Raw genomic sequence first — 19,851 nt, 5'->3', positions numbered from 1 at the left:
CATTGAATTTCTTACCATAGTTTTGGTTATCAGTTCTATTAGTATCAGGCATGTTAGTGGTAACAGTGGGTGATGGAGTGGTGGAATTTACAGTAGCTGGTAAGAAAGATGAGAAAGAAGTGAACTTGTATGGAACATGAATGTTAATGAGGTCATGGAATAATGCATGAAAACACATACAGGGAATGGAGGGAATTGCATCTTTAACTACTGAATAAGTTACACAATTCTCTCTCTCTCATACATACACACACACTCACACACACACACACACACACTTTGTTTAAAGTATAAGTGAATTAATGAGTCCTGACTAATGTGCCAGTCTTGGTTTTATATACCAACGCAACCATGTATTTTCCAGGTAATCTTGAACAACTTTCATTTGCTCACCTGTAAAATGAAAGTAACATAGATCTACCCCAAAGCGTTTTGTAATGATGAACGAGATGAAGCCATTAAGGTAAGAAGGTGGCTATAAATTCCACACCCCAGTCTTAAACATATTTACATTAGAAGTGTGTGTGTTAAGGCTCAGGATGTAAGCAGACACAATAACCAAGTGAACACCAGATCTGTCTTTTGCAAAATGTCATTTGCTGAAATAACAGCTGCAATATCAGCCCTTCTGTGGGTACACAAATTCTGAATCATCCTCTCTTAAGGCCTTTAAACAAGAACACTTGTTTACAAACAGCATAAAAATAGCCTCTACAGGGCATCCATGTAAGGATCTAATTAAATCTTCTAAGGTCTGGATAAAGAACAGAATTAAAATCGTAAATGGATATATTTGAAAAAGATACATTTTCAAAGTGTTGCTTGGGATTTCAGCTGTCTAATTCCCAATGGCATTCAGAAAAGCACCACACATAAAGATTCAAAGGTTACCACAAAGGAAACATTCAAAAAGTGCTGCATTTTTGAGCCAACAGAAAGAAGAATATTCATAATAGCCTGTCATTTTGAAACACTGGAACATAGAAATATTTTCATCAAAGCAACTAAAGACAGTACTACTTAAAAGAATTTTTTGGGGTGGGGTGGGGTGGGATATTCTTAAAAATCGACTCAATCCAGTACCTGAAAGTGATTCAAACACAGTAACTTCAAATGAAGAAGGTGGAGATGGGGCTAAGATAAAGGAAGAAATGAAGCTAGCCCTCCTTTCTATAGAATCTGTCTGTTAGGTTTTAGAATAAAAATATTTTACAGAAGTGGTGCTATCAAGTGAGTTGTTACATTCCTTTCACATAACCTTTCTCCCTTATAGTCATTTTTCTGTTAAGACTGTTTCTTCTCTCTGGCTGCATTCCTTTTTGGCCTTAGCCTGTTAATCTATAAACATTTAATTAAAAACAAACAAACAAAATATGGATATATATTCCAAGTATACAAAATACTGTTGGGTTCTTACCTTGGCACAGGCTTCCCAGGTTTGCACAGCTAGTAGGTTCAATTGTAGGTAGGGGAATGAGATATGAACCTTTTTCAAAAGGAAAAGGAAAAGAGGCACTATAAGCAATACTTGTCTGTTATTGCGTGGACAGGCGGAGTCCCCCCAAACCCCAGGTGACCCCTGAGCGGAATACCGGTAATAACTCAAGACAACATGTTATGGGATTAAAATTGGCCACAACTTTATTAAGATTCAAATGTAGGAAGACCTTGGGCTCAGGCATTGGGCGTTATCCTTCCCTAGTCCCCAGCCGTGGATCTGGGGGACTTCAGGGTTATCCAGAATGTATGGGGGTAGGGCTGGCTCTGGAGAAAATATGTTCAAGCAGAGAGAGCCCGCCCCCGTTCGCCACCACTGGAGGCGGGGAAGCAATGACAACCGGTGTATGGCCAATGCCTCCCCCAAGACCCCTTTAATGGGGGGAACCCTGATCTTGACGTCACAAAGGGGGTGAGGTCACTGCCTCACACCCGTCTCCTTTAGGAAGATAGCCAAAAGGAAACTGCCCAAGGCCTGAAACTGCCAAAGTTGTGACGTATTGCTACGGGAAAGGCAAAACCTGCCAATGCAGGAAAATTCCTTTCCAGCCCTTCAACAGCGACCCTGACCTAGCAGCGCCCATGCACCCATGGGGAAAAAGGTTAAGCTGCAAAATAAAACTTCAGTTAGGGTGTGGAGGGTGGGAGAAGATCTGGAGCCAACTGCTGCTTGCAGGTAAGATTTAAATCCTATTTAAATCCTATTGTGTGAGCTGGACAGTCCCTCCCCCTTACCTGGCCTGTCCCCTGGCAACACCTCCCCAGGCAGGATTAGACACTTGGCTGGGGTAGGCGGAGACCCCAGGTATCCAGCCTGGAGAGGTAGTGACCAGATCCGAACTACCAGGTAGCCGCTCTGTGGTCCAGGGGGCTGCGCACAACCACGCAAAAATCGCCCCTCGTTTAATGTGGGGAGCGGTCATTGTGGCACTTTCCCTAAGAAGAAAGGTAGAGGGTGTTTGCACATTTAATTAAGAAAAAAAGTAGGTAGGTAGATTAATATTATTTAATGAATTTATATACCACCCTATACCCACATGTCTCAGGGCAGTTCACAGAATAAAATCAGAATATAAAACCAGAAATTAAACCACAATGTAAATTATGAAGAATACGGGAAATGCTGGACTGAAATATTTCTCTTCCTCTTCCATAATAGACTAATGAAAATGATTGCCAGAAGTTTTAGATCACACAAAAGGAAACAGTATTTCTGGAAAATCAGTGTAGCTTAAAACGTCCTAGTGGTTAGCCTAGGTTCATCATAACTCAGACATGAAGCTCGGTAGGTGACCTTGGAGCAGGCACAAATTTACTCAACAGTGTTGTTGTGAATATATAATGGGGGAGGCAATAGTCACATACAGTCACCCATCAGAGCTTGGAGAGGGTGATCCTAACAAAGAAAAGAAAAATAGAAAATCATTTTTTCATAGCCTCACCCTTCTAGAACACCCCCCTCCTCAGTGCTATATAGCACAAAAGGGCCCGGGCATGTGGATGACTGCCTTTAATTTAAGTGCTTCATTGAGAAATAGCAGAAGAAATAGCAGAAGTAGTTGTTTCTGGATAGTGGGAAAGGGCATCCCCATTTCTCCATAAGTTATTTTACGTCATGGCACACACAACACTCCACACCTAATGCTACGCCTACAGGATGGAAAACCATTCTCTCTGCTCAGTTCAGAATGCGGTTGGGGGGGGGGGAATATGTAATTTTCCAATCCCAACCCACCAAAACCCATTCCAATGTGTCTCCCAAATCTGCTTCTTATTAAAAAAAAGTTGGGAACCATGAGCACTATTCTTCTCATGGTTCTTAATGCTACAACACTGCTGCTGCATCAGCAGCATCTCAGGCTAGAGGAGGTCCCAACGCCACACCTCCCAATGATTGTTACTACTGCTATCAAGTAAGTCTGTATAGCACAGGAAATCGAATGGTACTAGAGTGAGTTTGTGAGAGGTCCTGAATTTCAGTGATATTTGGGCTCATTTTAGAATAGATTTAGGAAGTGAGCCCTTTTTAAGTCCCCTATTCATATTTCTGAATCCCCTACTCTGAGCCTTGATGTCATCACTAATAAGGTAAAGGTAAACCCTGGACCGTTAGGTCCAGTCGCGGATGATTCTGGGGTTGCACGCTCATCTCGCTTTACTGTCCAAGGGAGCTGGCGTTTGTCCACAGACAGCCTCCGGATCATGTGGCCAGCATGACTAAGCCACTTCTGGTGAACCAGAGCAGTTCACGGAAACGCCGTTTACCTTCTTGCCGGAACGGTACCTATTTCTCTACTTGCACTTTGATGTGCTTTCGAACTGCTAGGTGAGGGCTTGAGTGTGAGGGCTTGAGTTCCTGTCTATCTTGCCTGGTCTTGTGCCTGATATTTGCGTCATCTCCTGGTGTAGACCTTGAGCATCTCCTGATGCAGACTGCAGACCTTGTGCTCTCTGGCAAGGCCATCCTGTCTAAATGTCGAATGTTTTCATTACACTTTGACACAGTGGCACTGAAATGTACAGAGGCAATGGAAAGCACCCAGGAATATTGGGGGGGGGGGCTAAGCCATACAGTCAGAATCATACAATGCAGGCAATGCAAACCATATGATCAGATTTAGCTCAATAATACAATTAGCAAAGCTCTCCCTGCACTATCTCATGGATCCCCGTTTTGCCCTTTGCCTTAAGCAGAAAAACGTATTGGGCAATGCCTGCCTATAGAACATAATCTTGGAAAATTCATGTCTAGTTTTCTCACTTGTAGGATACTAACAAGTTATTTTTAGGTCAGTGAATAAGTCCACAAAAGCTAAACTAAAGCTGCATAAATGACTAGGAATCAATTTCAAACAGCATGCTAAACCAGAAGGAGACATTGTTCTCTCAGGAGATTATATTTGTCAATATGTTAATACGCTTATGCGCATTAAGTCCATTAACCAGGAAAATCAGCAACTGTATGAGGAAACAAAATCTGTTTGCTGATGAGTGAGATAATAGCAGTGACATTTATATGCAAATAGGAAGGTCCCTTTATTGTTTGTCATATCATTGCAATGAATGGCACAGGATGGCTGTTTTTCTATAACCTTCTCAAGAAAACGAATATTCAACACAGATAATCACTGTAACACTGTTAATATTTAATTTCTGATCTATTACATATGTTATCACCAGGTCTTTTTTTAAGCCAAAACTCAATGGAACTCAGTTCCAGCATTTCTCAGGTAGGCGCCATTGCCATTCTAAGAGAACAAGGGAGGTGTTCATGGTGAGTTCCAGCACCTCTTTTTCTAGAAAAATAGCCATGGTTATCACTTTTGTTCCAAAAGGCACTTTTAAAATACATTATTAAATTTCCCCAACAAGATAAAGGGGGCACCCCTTGTGCATCTTCTCTAGTTAAGGCTCAGCCTTTTATTAGTAGTTGTGACAGGATATTCATTTTGAAATGCAATAATGGAATTATGGCCATCCCTGTATTAATGAGGGTATTTTCTTACAGAAATTGTGTCAGGTTGAAATGGAATGGGATGTCCCATCACTACCAGCTTCCCATGGCTCACTCTGATGACAATCTGTTAGATAGAGAGTAGAAGACGCCTAACTGATGCAATCAATTCTAAATCATTTGCAAAAGAACTGTGTGCAGGTATATGGAGCCGATTCATAGCTCAGCTTATCATGTCACAATTTGATAATCTATACAAACCCAGTGTGGATACAAAGCATATCTGAAATGTATATTCACCAAAACTGTTATGTGAGAAATGTATTTCACATACAATTGGGTTGCTGGCTTTTCTATTCCTATGATATCCTTCTACAACTTCTATTAAGTCAATTTTAGACATCTTTAATAATTTTATATTGGCTGCTATCTTCATCTCTCCATTCTTCATAATCATCTTTCTACTCCTTAGTAAAGGTACTAAAATAATGTGTCATCAGTTCAGATTCTTACATGGGTGCTTTGTCACTCATTCTTCTTTATTATGAAAACTATTTTAATATGCTACCATCACCCACCTTCTATTAAAACCCAACACTAAGTCATTTAATGGCAAATGTTAGCTTTAAATGAATAAACAAGACTCTGTTATGAGCTAGAAATAGGGTTGCAATTAAACATTAGAAATATAACATTAGAAATATTTGAATTAAGGGTTCTAGCCAATACTAGTCCTATGCAGAATAAATCCACTGAAATTAATGATTATCTTCAAGTATGGGATTATTATTATTAAAATTGTACTATTCCTGCATAGTACGGAAGTTGGACTAGATTACCCTTGGAGTATCTTCCAACTCTACTATTCTATTATTCTATATAATTCCATGCCCTGTTCTGATCAACTCTCCAGCATTTTAGCACTAATGTTAGGTTCTCACACAGATACTATACTTTACCCCACATTCATCAGTCTACAGCTAGATATCTTTTTAACCCCTTCCCTTTGTATACACATCTATCTTGTAATCTCACAGCTAAATATCAAAAAGGAAGCCCTTTTCCTGCAGATTCCAACACAGTTGGCAGTGTTTATAGGGTACACAAGTGTATCAGCAGAAGCATACTGCTATTTTATTGTAAATAAAGGTGGCAGTGAAATTCATCATCTGACTGACAGAGAAAAGATTTGCGACTGGGCTGGGCAGGGGTGGGAGCGAACAAGCTTCATGGCCCTTCTGTGTTTGATGGTGCAATTGTGGAAAAGAAAGTTTCCTCAGTTGTAACTAAAACTGAAATAAAACTAGTTACAGGTAGGTAGCCCTGATGGTCTGACATAGTCGAAACAAAAAATAATCTGAAGAAGTGTGCATGCACATGAAAGCTCATACCTATGACAAACTTAGTTGGTCTCTAAGGTGCTACTGGAAGCAATTTTTTTTATTTTTTGTTTTGAAATAAAAACTGCACCTTAAAGGTAAAGGGACCCCTGACCATTAGGTCCAGTTGTGACTGACTCTGGGGTTGCGGTGCTCATCTCACGTTATTGGCCGTTGTACAGCTTCCAGGTCATGTGGCCAGCATGACTAGGCCGCTTCTGGCGAACCAGAGCAGCGCACAGAAACACCGTTTACCTTCCCACCGGAGCAGTACCTATTTATCTACTTGCACTTTGACGTGCTTTCGAACTGCTAGGTGGGCAGGAGCTGGGACCAAACAATGGGAGCTCACCCGTCGCGGGGATTCGCACCGCCGATCTTCTGATCGGCAAGCCCTAGGCTCTGTGGTTTAACCCACAGCGCCACCCGCATCCCCTAAACTGCACCTTATGGTCGAACAAAACATGTGGTGCAACTGTATGTACCTTTAACATGCCCATTCACATAGCAGTATCACACAAAAAGGAATATACATTTCCTTTTCTGCAGTCCATATGACTGCAGTCCATTTTTCCCCTTCCCAATATCAAAGTCAGTTTGAGAAAAACCAATTAAAAGCTACAGCAAGCGAAGACAGCAGAGGAGCAACTTTTGCTCCCCTCTTCTATGCATTCATTTCTGTGTAAAAAATAGACACCCCCATGCTTTTTATTATAAAGATGCACACAACTGCTCTGTGACTAAAGTCATGATGCTTTAGTTATGAGATTTTTGTTATTATAGTAAGATCCCAACTTTCCTCCAAGAAGTTCAGTGTGGTATACATGGTACTCCCTCTTCCCATGTTATCCTCAGAACAACCTTGTGAGATCAATTAGGCTGAGAGGTGGTGACTGGCCCAATATCATCTAGTGAGTTTATAGCTAAGTAGGAATTTGAATCCTGGTCTCCCAGGTCTTAGTCTGACACTCTAGCCACTACACCTCACTTTCAGACCTTTATTTCAGTTAATTTCAAATAATCACTAACATTGTTCTTTATTATATCTTGTTTAGTTTAAGGACATGCATCTAGGGAGAGAGATTAGAGACTGGTTGGCATCCTTCTGTCTCAAGAGACACTGGAGTGTGCCTCTGAGGGTGAAGTCAAACTGCTGTGACCTCCCTGGGGTGCAAGTCTGGGCAATTTGTATGGACATCCGGGACTGCCCAGATGACAAGACTGCCACATTTCTTTTCCTAAAGATATCTCATAAGGCAGTGGAGGTTTAGGATGAGACTTTTCCTTCTCTTGGATAGGCTACCTTCCTAGGTTAATGAAACCCATCTGCCCCTCACTTCCGCCTACAGCACGTGCAGAAACTGCCTCCTTGTCTGCTCAATCCACTGGACCCTACCTTTGCATGCATCCCTAACTCACCAAGGGTTTGAGACCCATTGGCTACCCTCACCTGATTTAGCCAGCCAATTGAAGCTGTTCCTGTGGTGCGGCCGCTGTCATATGCTGAAAGCTTCTAGGAGCCACAAGTGAGAACTGGGTACAGGATAGGAACCAAAGGTGGACGAACTACCCCAGAAGTAATATGACATGTCCCACAGCAAATGTAATACATTTCTTCAGTCTGGCTTGTATAATACAGTCAAATGAACACTATCATTTAGCAAATCTTGCTAGCCATCTTTTAAAATGCCTGAGCTCGATCTAGACATCACAATGTGACTCTGAATGCACCAAAAGAACATACATACCCAGAAGCAAAATACATATTTTATGAGATGAGTTGACAAGCCCAGGAAATGTGAGGTTTCCCTCTGGGAAACCAAGCTCACTTTCATTACAAACAAAACTTCTTTCTGACATGTGACACCTTCACAGCTATGCCAGAGGAAAAATGAAATAAAAGATGCTTACCACAACTCAGGTTGTTCTCTGCTTTTAATGATGATGTTGGGATGCTCCAAAAGTCATTTTCCCAGTCTACAATGTTGCCCTTGACGTCACAGCTGAGGTTAAAGAGTATCTGGGAGCTCATTGTAAAATTCCAAAGCCGGAAGTTGTAAATATCCCCATTGAGAGGATTTATATCATTTCTATTAGAGCCCAGAACCAACTTCCCATTGCCAGGAATGACCTTCCCATAAGTATTTGAACAGGATACTGTTCTGTACACGTGTTTGACACTGATACCTACAGTGCCTGAGAGGCTATCCCATATAATGCAAAGCTGCTCAAATGTTTCTGTGAAGAAGTCTCCATTAGGATTGGTGTCAAGTGCATCATCTAAAATACATTCGATGCCTGAGATAGATATGAAGTGTCCATTTTTTGTCCTTCCAAAACCAATGAATTCTGTAGAAGAATCACCATAGGAGAAAACTTTCCATTCACTGCTTTCGCTGCTGTTCTCTTTTGCTTCAAAGCACAGTGTGAACTGATTCAGTTCTGGTACTTGGATGGAATTTGCCACAGACACAGAATCAACATCTAGGGATTGTGGGATGATAACTTTTTGATTCCTCAAAGACACAGCAACTAGAAAATAAAAAGAAAATTTGCTTCATTTAATATTATCGAAGTTCATGTCATGTTGACATCCTTTCTCTTATTATAAATAACCAGCAAATGCATCAGATTAGAAGCATATTCAAAGTAATTTCAGCAGCTACTATAATCAGCTACTAGGATATCTTAAATTGTGAATATAACATGGCAATAGGCTCCTACCAAATTGCAAACCAATCATTTGCAAAACAGTATTTTTACCTGTTTATATTAGACCCGTGGTTCTCACGGAGGGGCAATTTGATTTTTAAGGGGGCAATTTGAGAATGTTTAGACCAAGTTAATGGCCTTTTAGGCTTCCTCCACATGAATAGAAGTTCACTTTTTGAATAATAAGAATTATATGTCATGGAGGGCATGGCCAAAAAAAGGTTGGGAACCACTATATTAGACAATGAAGTAGACCAGTAACATGAAACAAGTTTTTGTTTTCCCTGAGTACTATTCCTGAAGGTTTGTTTTGCGTAACTGCTTTACACTAAATAAATGAATGTCATAAGTCTTTTTCAGGGTGTGCAGAGAGCTTTTAGCATGTTATTTTGCAAATAAAAGGCCTTTGTTTCCAAACTTTAGAATTTAAGTTGAATAAATCTGTTCACATTTCCTTAAAAACAAACATGCCATGCATTCTACATCCACAGGTATTTGCATCTTTACTTAGAGGGGTGGCAAAACCCATTCAGTCCCTCACCATGTGGTCTGTAGGGTGCTACTCTGGGCAGAATGAGGGCAAGGGAAAGTCCAGTTCTCCAAGACTGGTTTGAGCTCTACTGCCTATAGCTGTATGATGTCTTTCCAGCACAGAACAATGAACTCAGCCCTGTGAACAAGGATGGCAGTTTAAATTATGAGCTAGTTACAGGTAGGTAGCCGTGTTGGTCTGGCGTAGTCGAAACAAAATAAAAAAATTCCTTAAAGACCAACTAAGTTTTTTATTTTCGTATGAGCTTTCGTGTGCATGCACAAATGGTGAAGGAATCTCCTCTCACTCATCTACCATGTTGAAGGGCATTTTGTTAGTATAGTTGCCCACTGGCTTCAACACTCAAGGTCTGTATGTCTGTTTCAGGATTCCAGGAAAAAGAACACTGCACTTAGTAGATTTGTAACAAATCTGAACAACTCTGTTCTATAACAGTGGCACCCTGGTGCTAACAGTGAGTTGCAACAATAGCTCATCAAGAGAAAGGGCAAAAATTGCATCACCAAGCAGGAAAAGGCAAGCATACCAGTGCCAGTATTAAGAGCAGGGTTTCCTCTTGTTCGCTTAATATGTCAGTATCTTAATCTGTTGGTACTTCTTCTATTGGCTACCATGCACAGACAGAATATATAAATTGCTATACAGATATTAAAATATATATTTAAAAGTACAGTGGTACCTCAAGTTAAGTACTTAATTGGTTCCGGAAGCTTAACCTGAAGCATAATTAACCTGAAGCGAACTTTCCCATTGAAAGTAATGGAAGGTGGATTAATCCGTTCCAGGTGGGTCTGTGGAGTACTTAAATTGAAAGTACTCAACCTGAAATGTACTTAACCTGAGGTATGACTGTAATTGGTTCTGGAAGGCCGTACTTAACCTGAAGCATACTTAACCTGAAGTGAACTTTCCCAATGAAAGTAATGGAAAGTGGATTAATCCGTTCCAGGCGGGTCCGTGGAGTACTTAAATTGAAAGTACTCAACCTGAAACATACATAACCCGAGGTATGACTGTAATTGGTTCTGGAAGTCCGTACTTAACCTGAAGCGTACTTAACCTGAAGCGAACTTTCCCCTTGAAAGTAATGGAAAGTGGATAACCCGTTCCAGGCGGGTCCACGGAGTACTTAAATTGAAAGTACTCAACCTGAAGTGTACTTAACCCGAGGTATGACTGTAGTTAATTTATTCACTAGCATTTCTCTCCATATTTCAATATCGTATTTTCATTTCAAATGTTCTGAGAAAGGGCCGTATTCCAATTTACCTTGAACAACTGCAAAGGACAATGAAATGGAAGCTAACAGGTACAAAATTAGGAAGTTTACAGTGTAAACATGCATGTCTAAACAGAAGCAAGTTCCACTGAGCTCAATGGGCTTGCTTCCAAGTAAGGAATGCAATTACTTTAACAGTCTCACAATTGCCTTTCACCCTTAGCTCTCAACAGTTTGCAATCCTCCTGTTCCCAAATGCTAACTTCCCACTATTTCTAACATACTATGTAATGGGGAACTCTGTAATGGGCTTAGTGCTAGAAAACAGGTTCTGCATGGAAATGGCCTCAGGTTTAATCCCTGCCATCTCCAGGTAGGGCTGGGGAACCATGCCTGAAACCTAACTAGCATAGCCAATACTGACCTAGATGTACCAAGGTGTAACTTGCATAATGAAGCATTGTGGTAATGCCCAGAGTTCATTATGCCTTCCTATGGGATTTAAAGAAAACATTTCATTTTTTACTGTTTTGCATTAGGTCAAGACTGGGGGGGGGATTCTGAAAAAGACAAATACATTAACTTCCCACAGCTACTTTTAACATGAAAACAGGACAATCATTTTATTAAAGAATGCTTGCAAAATCACTAACACTGCAACGCTATGCACACTCATATGGCAGCAAACTCCATAGGAGGAGGGGGTTAGGATAAGGTGCAGACGGCTCTCTGCTCTGCAATGTGTCGAAATTGTACTTCTAGGTTTCAGCACAGATGTGCATCTTCAAGTCCAAACCTCAAAGGCACACTTCCAACATAAATTCTGAAGGTTTGCAGGTAGAAACATGAAAGAAATTTTAAAATGTCTTACATACACCTACCTCGGGTATAGCTGGCATTGAAACCTTTTTTTTGGATACTGAAGTCACTTGTAAAAGTTACAATCATTTCATTTCCAGTTGAGTTAAAGGATAAACCTTTGGCAGTGACACCACAAACTTTTTTCTCTCCTATCGTCAAAAAGTCATAAATGCAGTTGGGAGCTTCTTCAATCTCAAAATCAACGAATGTTATCTGAATGATGAATCCAGAAGGTGCCCTGATGGTCCACTTGCATGCTTGACTGTTAGGGTAGACACTAGGGAAGCAGGGGGACGTAAAAATTCCTGTAGGGCTGGATAGCACCATACGACACTCAGAACACCCGAGAGCTATGGAAGAAACAAAAGAGAAAGATTTAAGGTGTAAGATACAATTTAAGGACAGGAGAATTCAAGGTGTGTACCTATGAATGACTGCTAGGCAGCATTTCCCACTACATTTCGCTAACCTAAGTTGGTCCCCTTTACATAAAAACCTTCATACATAGAAGCTGCTTCTTGGATGTATGCAGTACATGAATGGCACAAACCAGAGTAGATAATTTTTAAAGTAAGGTGATTTGAATCATCAATAGAAAACTTGATTTAAATCACTTGAAATAAAATATTCTTTTTTTGTACCTCAATCATTTTAAGAAGAAGCATGCTTGTTAACTGGTTTATTTCCATTTTTATAACCAGTTCCCATTTATTTTCTTATACCCTGTTTTTGTATTTCAAAAGCCCCATCAAAGTGCCAACTACACAAAAAAAGAGCATCATGTTAAAGGAAAGCTTGTTTCAAAATGTTGGCAGTAACAAAACCAATATAAATTAAAAATGCAGGTAACAGCCACCATGTAATATATTCAACCTCACAATAATCTCAAAACAACTCACCTTGAAGGCTTGTTGAAACAAATGCATTAGCAAAGTGAACCAAACTAACTGCCCTGAGGAGGGCTTTGCACAGTCTTGGTGTCCACCATATGCAAATATCCAACACCAGAATGAACAGAGCAGGGAATCTGACGTTTGATTTGTTTATGAAACGTATATCCCATCCTTCCTCCAAAGAAGCCCAGGACAGAATGTTGATCTTAACATTCAGGCTGGTTTGAGAAGAAGGTTACTGTTGAGGTATTCTAGTTCTAGGCTATTTAGAGCTTTAAAGGGAGGTGGGGCAGGGAAACACAGCACTTTAAACTGAGATTTCAAAGATTGGCAAGATATTGTATGTGTTTATATGCTCTAACTTGCAGGTGCAAGCTAATAACCTGGCAATTGAATTTCAAACCAAGTGTAGTTTTCAAATGGTTTCTAAGTCAGCTCCACACAGAGTGTGTTATAGTACTGTAACAGGGTACATCATAGTATTGTAACTAAATAGAGTCATCGTAATCCAAAGCCTTTAGTCATGCAAGCCACATATCTTTTGGCCTCATAATTATATCTGTTTAGAGACAAGAGGGTAATTGTGAAATTAATCAATTCTGTTTGGGTCTCTGGACACATGCAAGTTCCTCAAGCAGACAATGGAACTAGTTTCATAAGCCCAGGAGACTTGTGTGTTTTTTCCTTCTCCAAGAGAAGACCCTCACCAATTGCCCCATAGCAAGCTGGTTTTCAGGGCCATCTCAACCATGTCGGGCACCCTGGTGCCCCCCTGCCAGCCCGGCGCCCTGGCGCCCTGCGCCACCCAGCCTACCCCTAGAGCCGGCCCTGCTGGTTTTGAAAGCAAGGGGCATTCCAAAAGTGGTTTGACTTGTGGCATGTTGATTAACTGTTCAAAGACAAAATGAAAAAATGACATTGCTCTAAAGGAGTCCCTTCTGTGAACCAAAGCAACCCTTGAGATCTTAAGCGCTTAAACCTTTCCAGAGTTAAAGCTGACATTAACAGGACAGAAAATAAAGGAGCTCATTCATTAAAACTTTGGTGCAGCTCAGCAGCTGAGCCAAATCTCCTTGTTGGAAGAACGTCCAGCAAGTTGGACGCAGATATTTAAATAATGGCAATCATTACCACAAGTAGTAGTAATGGCTTTGGGTGGCTTTAAAATGGATTTAGACAAATTCGTGGAGAAAGGGGCTTTGTAATGGCTGCTAACCAAGATGACCATGTTGTACCTCCACTATTAGAAGCAGTATGCCTCTGAAGACCATTTCCTGGAGATCACAAGTGAACTTCTGCTCAGGTCCTGCTTCCCACAATCATCTGGCTGGCCACTATGAGCATTCTGGACTAAATGGGCCTTGGCCTGATCTAGCACGTTGTCTCTTATGTTCTTAATGTCTTTTCCAATAGTATTGGAAAACTGCACGTGTCTAATTTTATGTTCTGCATAGCATGTAGCAAAGAAACCATGATTAGCCTCTGTGAGGTATTTCCAAGGAAATGCATTTAAAGTAGAGTGCCAAGCAACTAAACAACATAGTATTTCCCAATAGATAAAGTTGAGTGAAACTGTTTGATTTTTTGGAAATGTTTAACACACTCTCTCTCTCTCTCTCTATATATATATATACACACACACATATATATATATTCCAGACGCCAGAGGGACAGAATATGCTGCAGTCTAATGTTAAATAGTTTCAATATACACACCCACCCATGCACCAATCTCATGGAATAAGTGTTTAGCTCAATTTTTTGCCAAGGAACTTGCCATTTTTTACATGCTAACTTTTTGGCATAGTCTCCACCTTAAGTAGCAAACATTCTGTTTTCAAACATTTGACCACAGTGAAGAATAAATATGAAAATGTGTGTGTTTTAACAACACAGCAGAGAAATAGATTGTAATCTTATTTGATCAAGCAAGCTTGGAGCTGTGATGCTGAAGAAACAAGCAAAGGGTTTCTGAGATGGAAACACATTCTGAACAAATTCATTACATTCATGGTCAAAAACCATATGAGAACAGACTTCAGAGTGTGACTTTCAACTCCCCCCCCCCCGCTTTTTTCCATCACTACTGGTTAGTATTAAGCCAGATTTTCCAGAGATGGAAAAACCTTAAAAGTTAGGCCCTAATTACACACACACACACACACACACACAAACACACAGCATTCTACTGATTTTGGTGGAATTGTGCATGACTGTATTGTTCTAAGTATACATGTCTACTAAACTGAATGCTTGCAGAAGGGTAACATGTTGTCCTGCTTCTGAAAGATTTTACATTTGCCTTAAAGTTGGTTTAACAAGCCAATTACAACAATATGATTTCTCACTTTCTTAAGACCCTTTTCCAAAGTCAACAGGGAAAATGATGCTTCAGTCTAGGGGGGTGGGGGTGGGAATCTGCTTCTGCTTCGGGATCACAAACACTGGACCCTAAACAGAGGCAGGAGAGGAGGAGGAGCTGGGACAAGTGCATGGCAGGTAAAATTTCAGTATCTCCTTGCTCTGCTTTTGCTGTTGTCCTCCTTAAAAGGAATGAATACAGAGTTCAGGAAGTTAGAAATCCTACAAAGGGCAGACTCCTCCAGTGTCACTGTGGGTAGCGATAAGAGTAATTTAGTACTCAGGGCGTACTATCATCCCTCTGACCAAAAATGCCCAATCAATCTTGAGATGGAGGAAGAAATCAAAGGGTCACCTTAAGGAGGAAGTGCTATAATAACGAGTGGTTTCAATTACCATCATACAGACTAGGTGCATGTGTATAAAGGTAAAGGGACCCCTGACCATTAGGTCCAGTCGTGACCGACTCTGGGGTTGCGCGCTCATCTCGCATTATTGGCCGAGGGAGCCGGCATATAGCTTCCAGGTCATGTGGCCAGCATGACAAAGCCACTCCTGGCAAACCAGAGCAGCACATGGAAACGCCGTTTACCTTCCCGCTGTAGCGGTTCCTATTTATCTACTTGCATTTTGACGTGCTTTCGAACTGCTAGGTTGGCAGGAGCTGCGACCGAGCAACGGGAGCTCACCCCATCACAGGGATTCGAACCGCCAACCTTCTGATCAGCAAGCCCTAGGCTCAGTGGTTTAACCACAGCGCCACCTGGGTCCCATGCATGTGTATACAACACCCTAAATAATGGTTCCTTTGAACAGCTGCTCATGGAACCAACCAGAGTGGCACCCCAGACCTGGTGCAAGATGTTAAGTGTTGTTGAACTGATTAACAACAGTAAACATTGAGCTACAAAATGCAACATATGTCTTATGGACACTGTCACATTTGACTTCAATAGAAGAAACTTCCAAAAAATGAGAGGCTGGTTAAAAGAAAAAGTTGAAAGGAAAATGAAGAGGGTAAATTCTTTCCATAATGCTGGGAATTGTTCAAAACCACAATAACAGGAGCTCAGCTACAATGTATAATGTAGGTTGCAATGCCCCCTGCAATGCAGGAATCTCAACACACGAATTTGAAACCATACTGGACCCTGCGTATCTTTGCAAATGTGCTAGCAGTTTTATTGATGCAAGCACAAAATATGAATCATGAAAAAATAATCTAAAGTCACATCACTAAAAACATAAAGAACAAAAAAAATTAAATACATTAGAAGCAGGAAACCAACTAGGGAGGTGGTTATACCTTTGGACAACAAATGAGTCAAAAGTGTGCTGAAGATGGAAAACAGATTGTAGAGAAATTGAAGGAATTGCTTGCATCTGTCTTTCCAGCATAAGGATTCAGTATGAGAAACTAAGGCAAATTCTGATGCCAAGAGACAAAGTTCTAGGTTGAGCTATTAAAAGTAAATTTCATGTCACTTTAACTTTTTAGATTTAAGTGGTGATATATGCTCTGCCGTGTAAATGCTGAAACCACAGGTCAGATGCATTTCTAAATTTAGGACTCCCAACAAGTGGATGAATAAGGGCAGCGGAAGGCACACCTGCAGACAAACAAGAGAAGGAGCCAAACCACTATGATGTATGTGGCCTGGACTGACTACAGGACAAACACAACACTTCTTTTTCTATATAAGACACAAATAGAGATCACAAAAAGAAGTTACGGTGTGTCAGACACATAGTCCAGGGCAAACCTCATCACTGCCTCATTTTTAGAACTGTGGGTGGGAGAGAAAATGCAAGACTGCAATGTGTTAATCTCCTCCTGATTTCAGAAAATGCTATGGCTATTCGGCCTAATTAAAAAAAGATGTATCCCAATTTTATTATTAGGGCAGTAATCCTATGTGTGCCAGTCAGTAATTATGGTGCAATGCCATGTCTCCACATGGACTGCCTTCCTAGACAAAGGCAACCTCACCAAAGACCACCTTTTGTTAGGCAGGTGAATAGCCATTTGAGCAAATATGAAGGCCAACGAATAAGGTGAGTTGGGCAGGGGGAAGCTCATGAAAAAACAAAACAAAACTCTTCCTAACATTTTTGGGGAGAAGAAGGTTTAAATTAGGCTAAATGTGTGCTTTAGAGCTACATTCACAGGGGAGAAGTGAATAGCCACTGAGAATATTACTTAAATAAATAAAAAGATTTGTGAAGCAGTAAGCAGTAAGTACATGTTGCTACTTCTTCTACAAATTTACCTAAGAACAAAGTGTGAAGAGGTTAGGACATTAGTGGAAACCTTTGCTGTTCAGGAAACTAAACAGAGGAGTTTGTTTTTAAGTGTGCCTACAACCAAGCAGGGGACGTGGGTGGCGCTGTGGATTAAACCACAGAGCCTAGGGCTTGCTGATCAGAAGGTCGGCGATTCGAATCCCTGTGACGCGGCGGGGTGAGCTCCCGTTGCTTGGTCCCTGCTCCTGCAAACTTAGCAGTTCGAAAGCACATAAAAGTGCAAGTAGATAAATAGGTACTGCTCCAGCGGGAAGGTAAACGGTGTTTCCATGCTCTGCTCTGGTTTGCCAGAAGCGGCGTAGTCATGCTGGCCACATGACCCAGAAGCTGTACGCCGGTTCCCTCAGCCAGTAAAGCGAGATGAGCGCCGCAACCCCAGAGTTGTCCGTGATTGGACTTAATAGTCAGGGGTACATTCAAATTTTATAATTCAGAAAACTGCAAAGAAGTCACAAACGGCATGAAAGAAAATATTCAGTTGAGGCCCATGGTATTCACAGAACAATCATAACATATAACCCATTTTGTCAGGGACACAAATATCACTTCAGTACAAGGGAAATAAGACTGAGATTCCTGCATTGCAGGGGGTTGGACTAAATGACCCTCGGGGTCCCTTCCAACTCTGCAATTCTATTATTCTAAGATATCCACTCAACTGAACTGTGATCTCAGCGAACATGCACAACACCTGAGACATGCACAATCAATAGGCAAAAACAGTCCTTATTTTGGTAAGAATATGTATGTTGGTTACTTCCACAAAACAGCCCCTAAGGCTCTGCTTTTCTGAAAACAGCTGGAAGATAGAGATTCCACAGAGCACTTAAAGACAATACTATGTTATCAAGGCACATGGAGTTTCTCTTTTCTGCAACCCCTCCTCAAATTCTGCACAATTTTTTTCTTAAAATAGGGTAACCTTTCCTTTAATTCTGCCATGCTTAAGTAATCCAGTCACAATGTAAGAATGAAATCATTCCATACCATTAAAACCATATTTCTCACAAACCTACCAATACATGAATGCATAAGCACAAGTTCCAAACAAGATTCCACTGATGCCATGAGCGGTAAGAAAATAATTTTTCTACCTCTCTGTACAATTCCAACTCCAAATGCTGCCACCTTTCTATTTATTTATCTTGGGCAAAATTCAATTTGTCCTACCAGCGCTGTTGTTCTAGTTGAGCCACCCACTAACTGATGAGAAGGGGAGGCAATTTTTGCTGAATTTCCTTGCCCACCTTGCAGCCCCTCCTCCCCTTGCTTTAGCAGTTGCCGCGCGCTGAATCAAAAGGCCTTCCGCTTGTACATGAGCACCAATTGGACACACAGCCCCCTGGATGCACTTTTATAAGCCTTTAAACCTTAGTTTAAGCTTCAGTTGCATTATGAGTTGCTACCCTTCACTTTATCTGCAAAATAATACTCCCATAACCAGGGAGCATATGAAGCCTTCCTATCCTAGACCAGAAATAGTGCACAAGCATACCGAAATCTTTTATAATTTGATGAAAGACAGGATTGTGCTCTCATACAAATTACGCAACCATTGGGTTTTGGCCACTAATGCCAGATAACAAAGAGAGCATTATATCTACAGCCCTACCAGCTTGCTTTAAGTCTTCATTTCTTGATACTCTGTCTCTTAGAGAGAATTCGTCCTATGGTTGAACTGTTTGGTACACATAAGAGTGAGTGAATCAGTCAAAAGACCTGCTGAGAGATTGATAGTTACGTTCTCTTGTGTTTAGTATCATTGTAGATGCCACAATGAATCTTAAATTTGATTTGTATAGTGCTAACCCAAAATAAATGCTTTTCTGACAAAGAAAAATTCTACTATTGTTAGCAATGCAATTATGACTGGGGGAAGAAACCAAATTACAGTGTTAAAAGAATTGTCAGCTAAAATCTCCAGGCTCAATTTTCAGCAAAAAACAGAGCTTGATTGTCCCAATACCATGTCATTTTTAAAGACTTAGAAGTGAGAAATGAATACATAGATTAAATTTTACATGAAAGTAACTTGAGACAAAAATGGGACACAGTTCTGCTTCTATTTAAAATCAACAGTTTCCCCCCCCAATAATACTAGGAAGAAACTGTGCTTAGCAGACCAAAACTTGACACAGTGTAAATGCATAAAGCTACACTTTCAGGCTCTCCAGCAGAAGGTGTGGCTCTCAAAGTGGATATGCACATACTTATATGTGACATTTACAAAGAATACTAATGCTGTGTGTACACATTATAACTTTAAAGCACGTCTGAAGCATATTATTTTACTCAGAAAGAATTCTGGACACTGTAGTCTGTTAAGTGCTGCTGGGAACTGTAACTCTGTGAGAGGTAAACTACAGTTCCCACAATTATTTGTTGGGAAACAATGTGCTCTAAAGATACAGTGTGTACACAGCTTTAGTTTTTAATCAGATCTAGTTGGGAAGTTTTGTTTCAGAGTTACTCATAACAATTTTCAGGATAACTAACACACAAATCAAATTAAACCATTTTGTCCCTTTTGCCAAGTTTAATTGAAACTAGGTATCACCAGTCAGCACAGCCATCTGTTTCCAGTTGTCCATCCACAGAATATAAAAAAGGACAGAGGG

General features: G+C 40.7%; 1 protein-coding gene across 3 annotated transcripts in view; it reads right to left on the bottom strand.

Moving 5' to 3' along the window:
• ADGRG6 (adhesion G protein-coupled receptor G6) overlaps nucleotides 1–19,851 on the bottom strand; it is a 107,182-nt gene that overhangs the window by 50,988 nt on the left and 36,343 nt on the right. For 2 of the 3 annotated variants that reach the window (XM_035108856.2, XM_035108855.2), the window contains exons 3-6: nucleotides 11,696–12,025; nucleotides 8,242–8,862; nucleotides 1,418–1,486; nucleotides 16–96 (exon numbers count right to left, since the gene is read on the bottom strand). In XM_035108856.2, the coding sequence (XP_034964747.1) occupies nucleotides 16–96; nucleotides 1,418–1,486; nucleotides 8,242–8,862; nucleotides 11,696–12,025 (1,101 nt within the window). The remainder of the gene's footprint in view (nucleotides 1–15; nucleotides 97–1,417; nucleotides 1,487–8,241; nucleotides 8,863–11,695; nucleotides 12,026–19,851) is intronic. The other variant, XM_035108854.2, reaches the window with a different exon arrangement.

This window comes from Zootoca vivipara, chromosome 3 (genome assembly GCF_963506605.1).
Source record: "Zootoca vivipara chromosome 3, rZooViv1.1, whole genome shotgun sequence".
Classification (NCBI taxonomy): domain Eukaryota; kingdom Metazoa; phylum Chordata; class Lepidosauria; order Squamata; family Lacertidae; genus Zootoca; species Zootoca vivipara.
The sequence above is the reverse complement of the archived record's forward strand: the minus strand, read 5'-3'. Positions and strand labels throughout refer to the sequence as shown.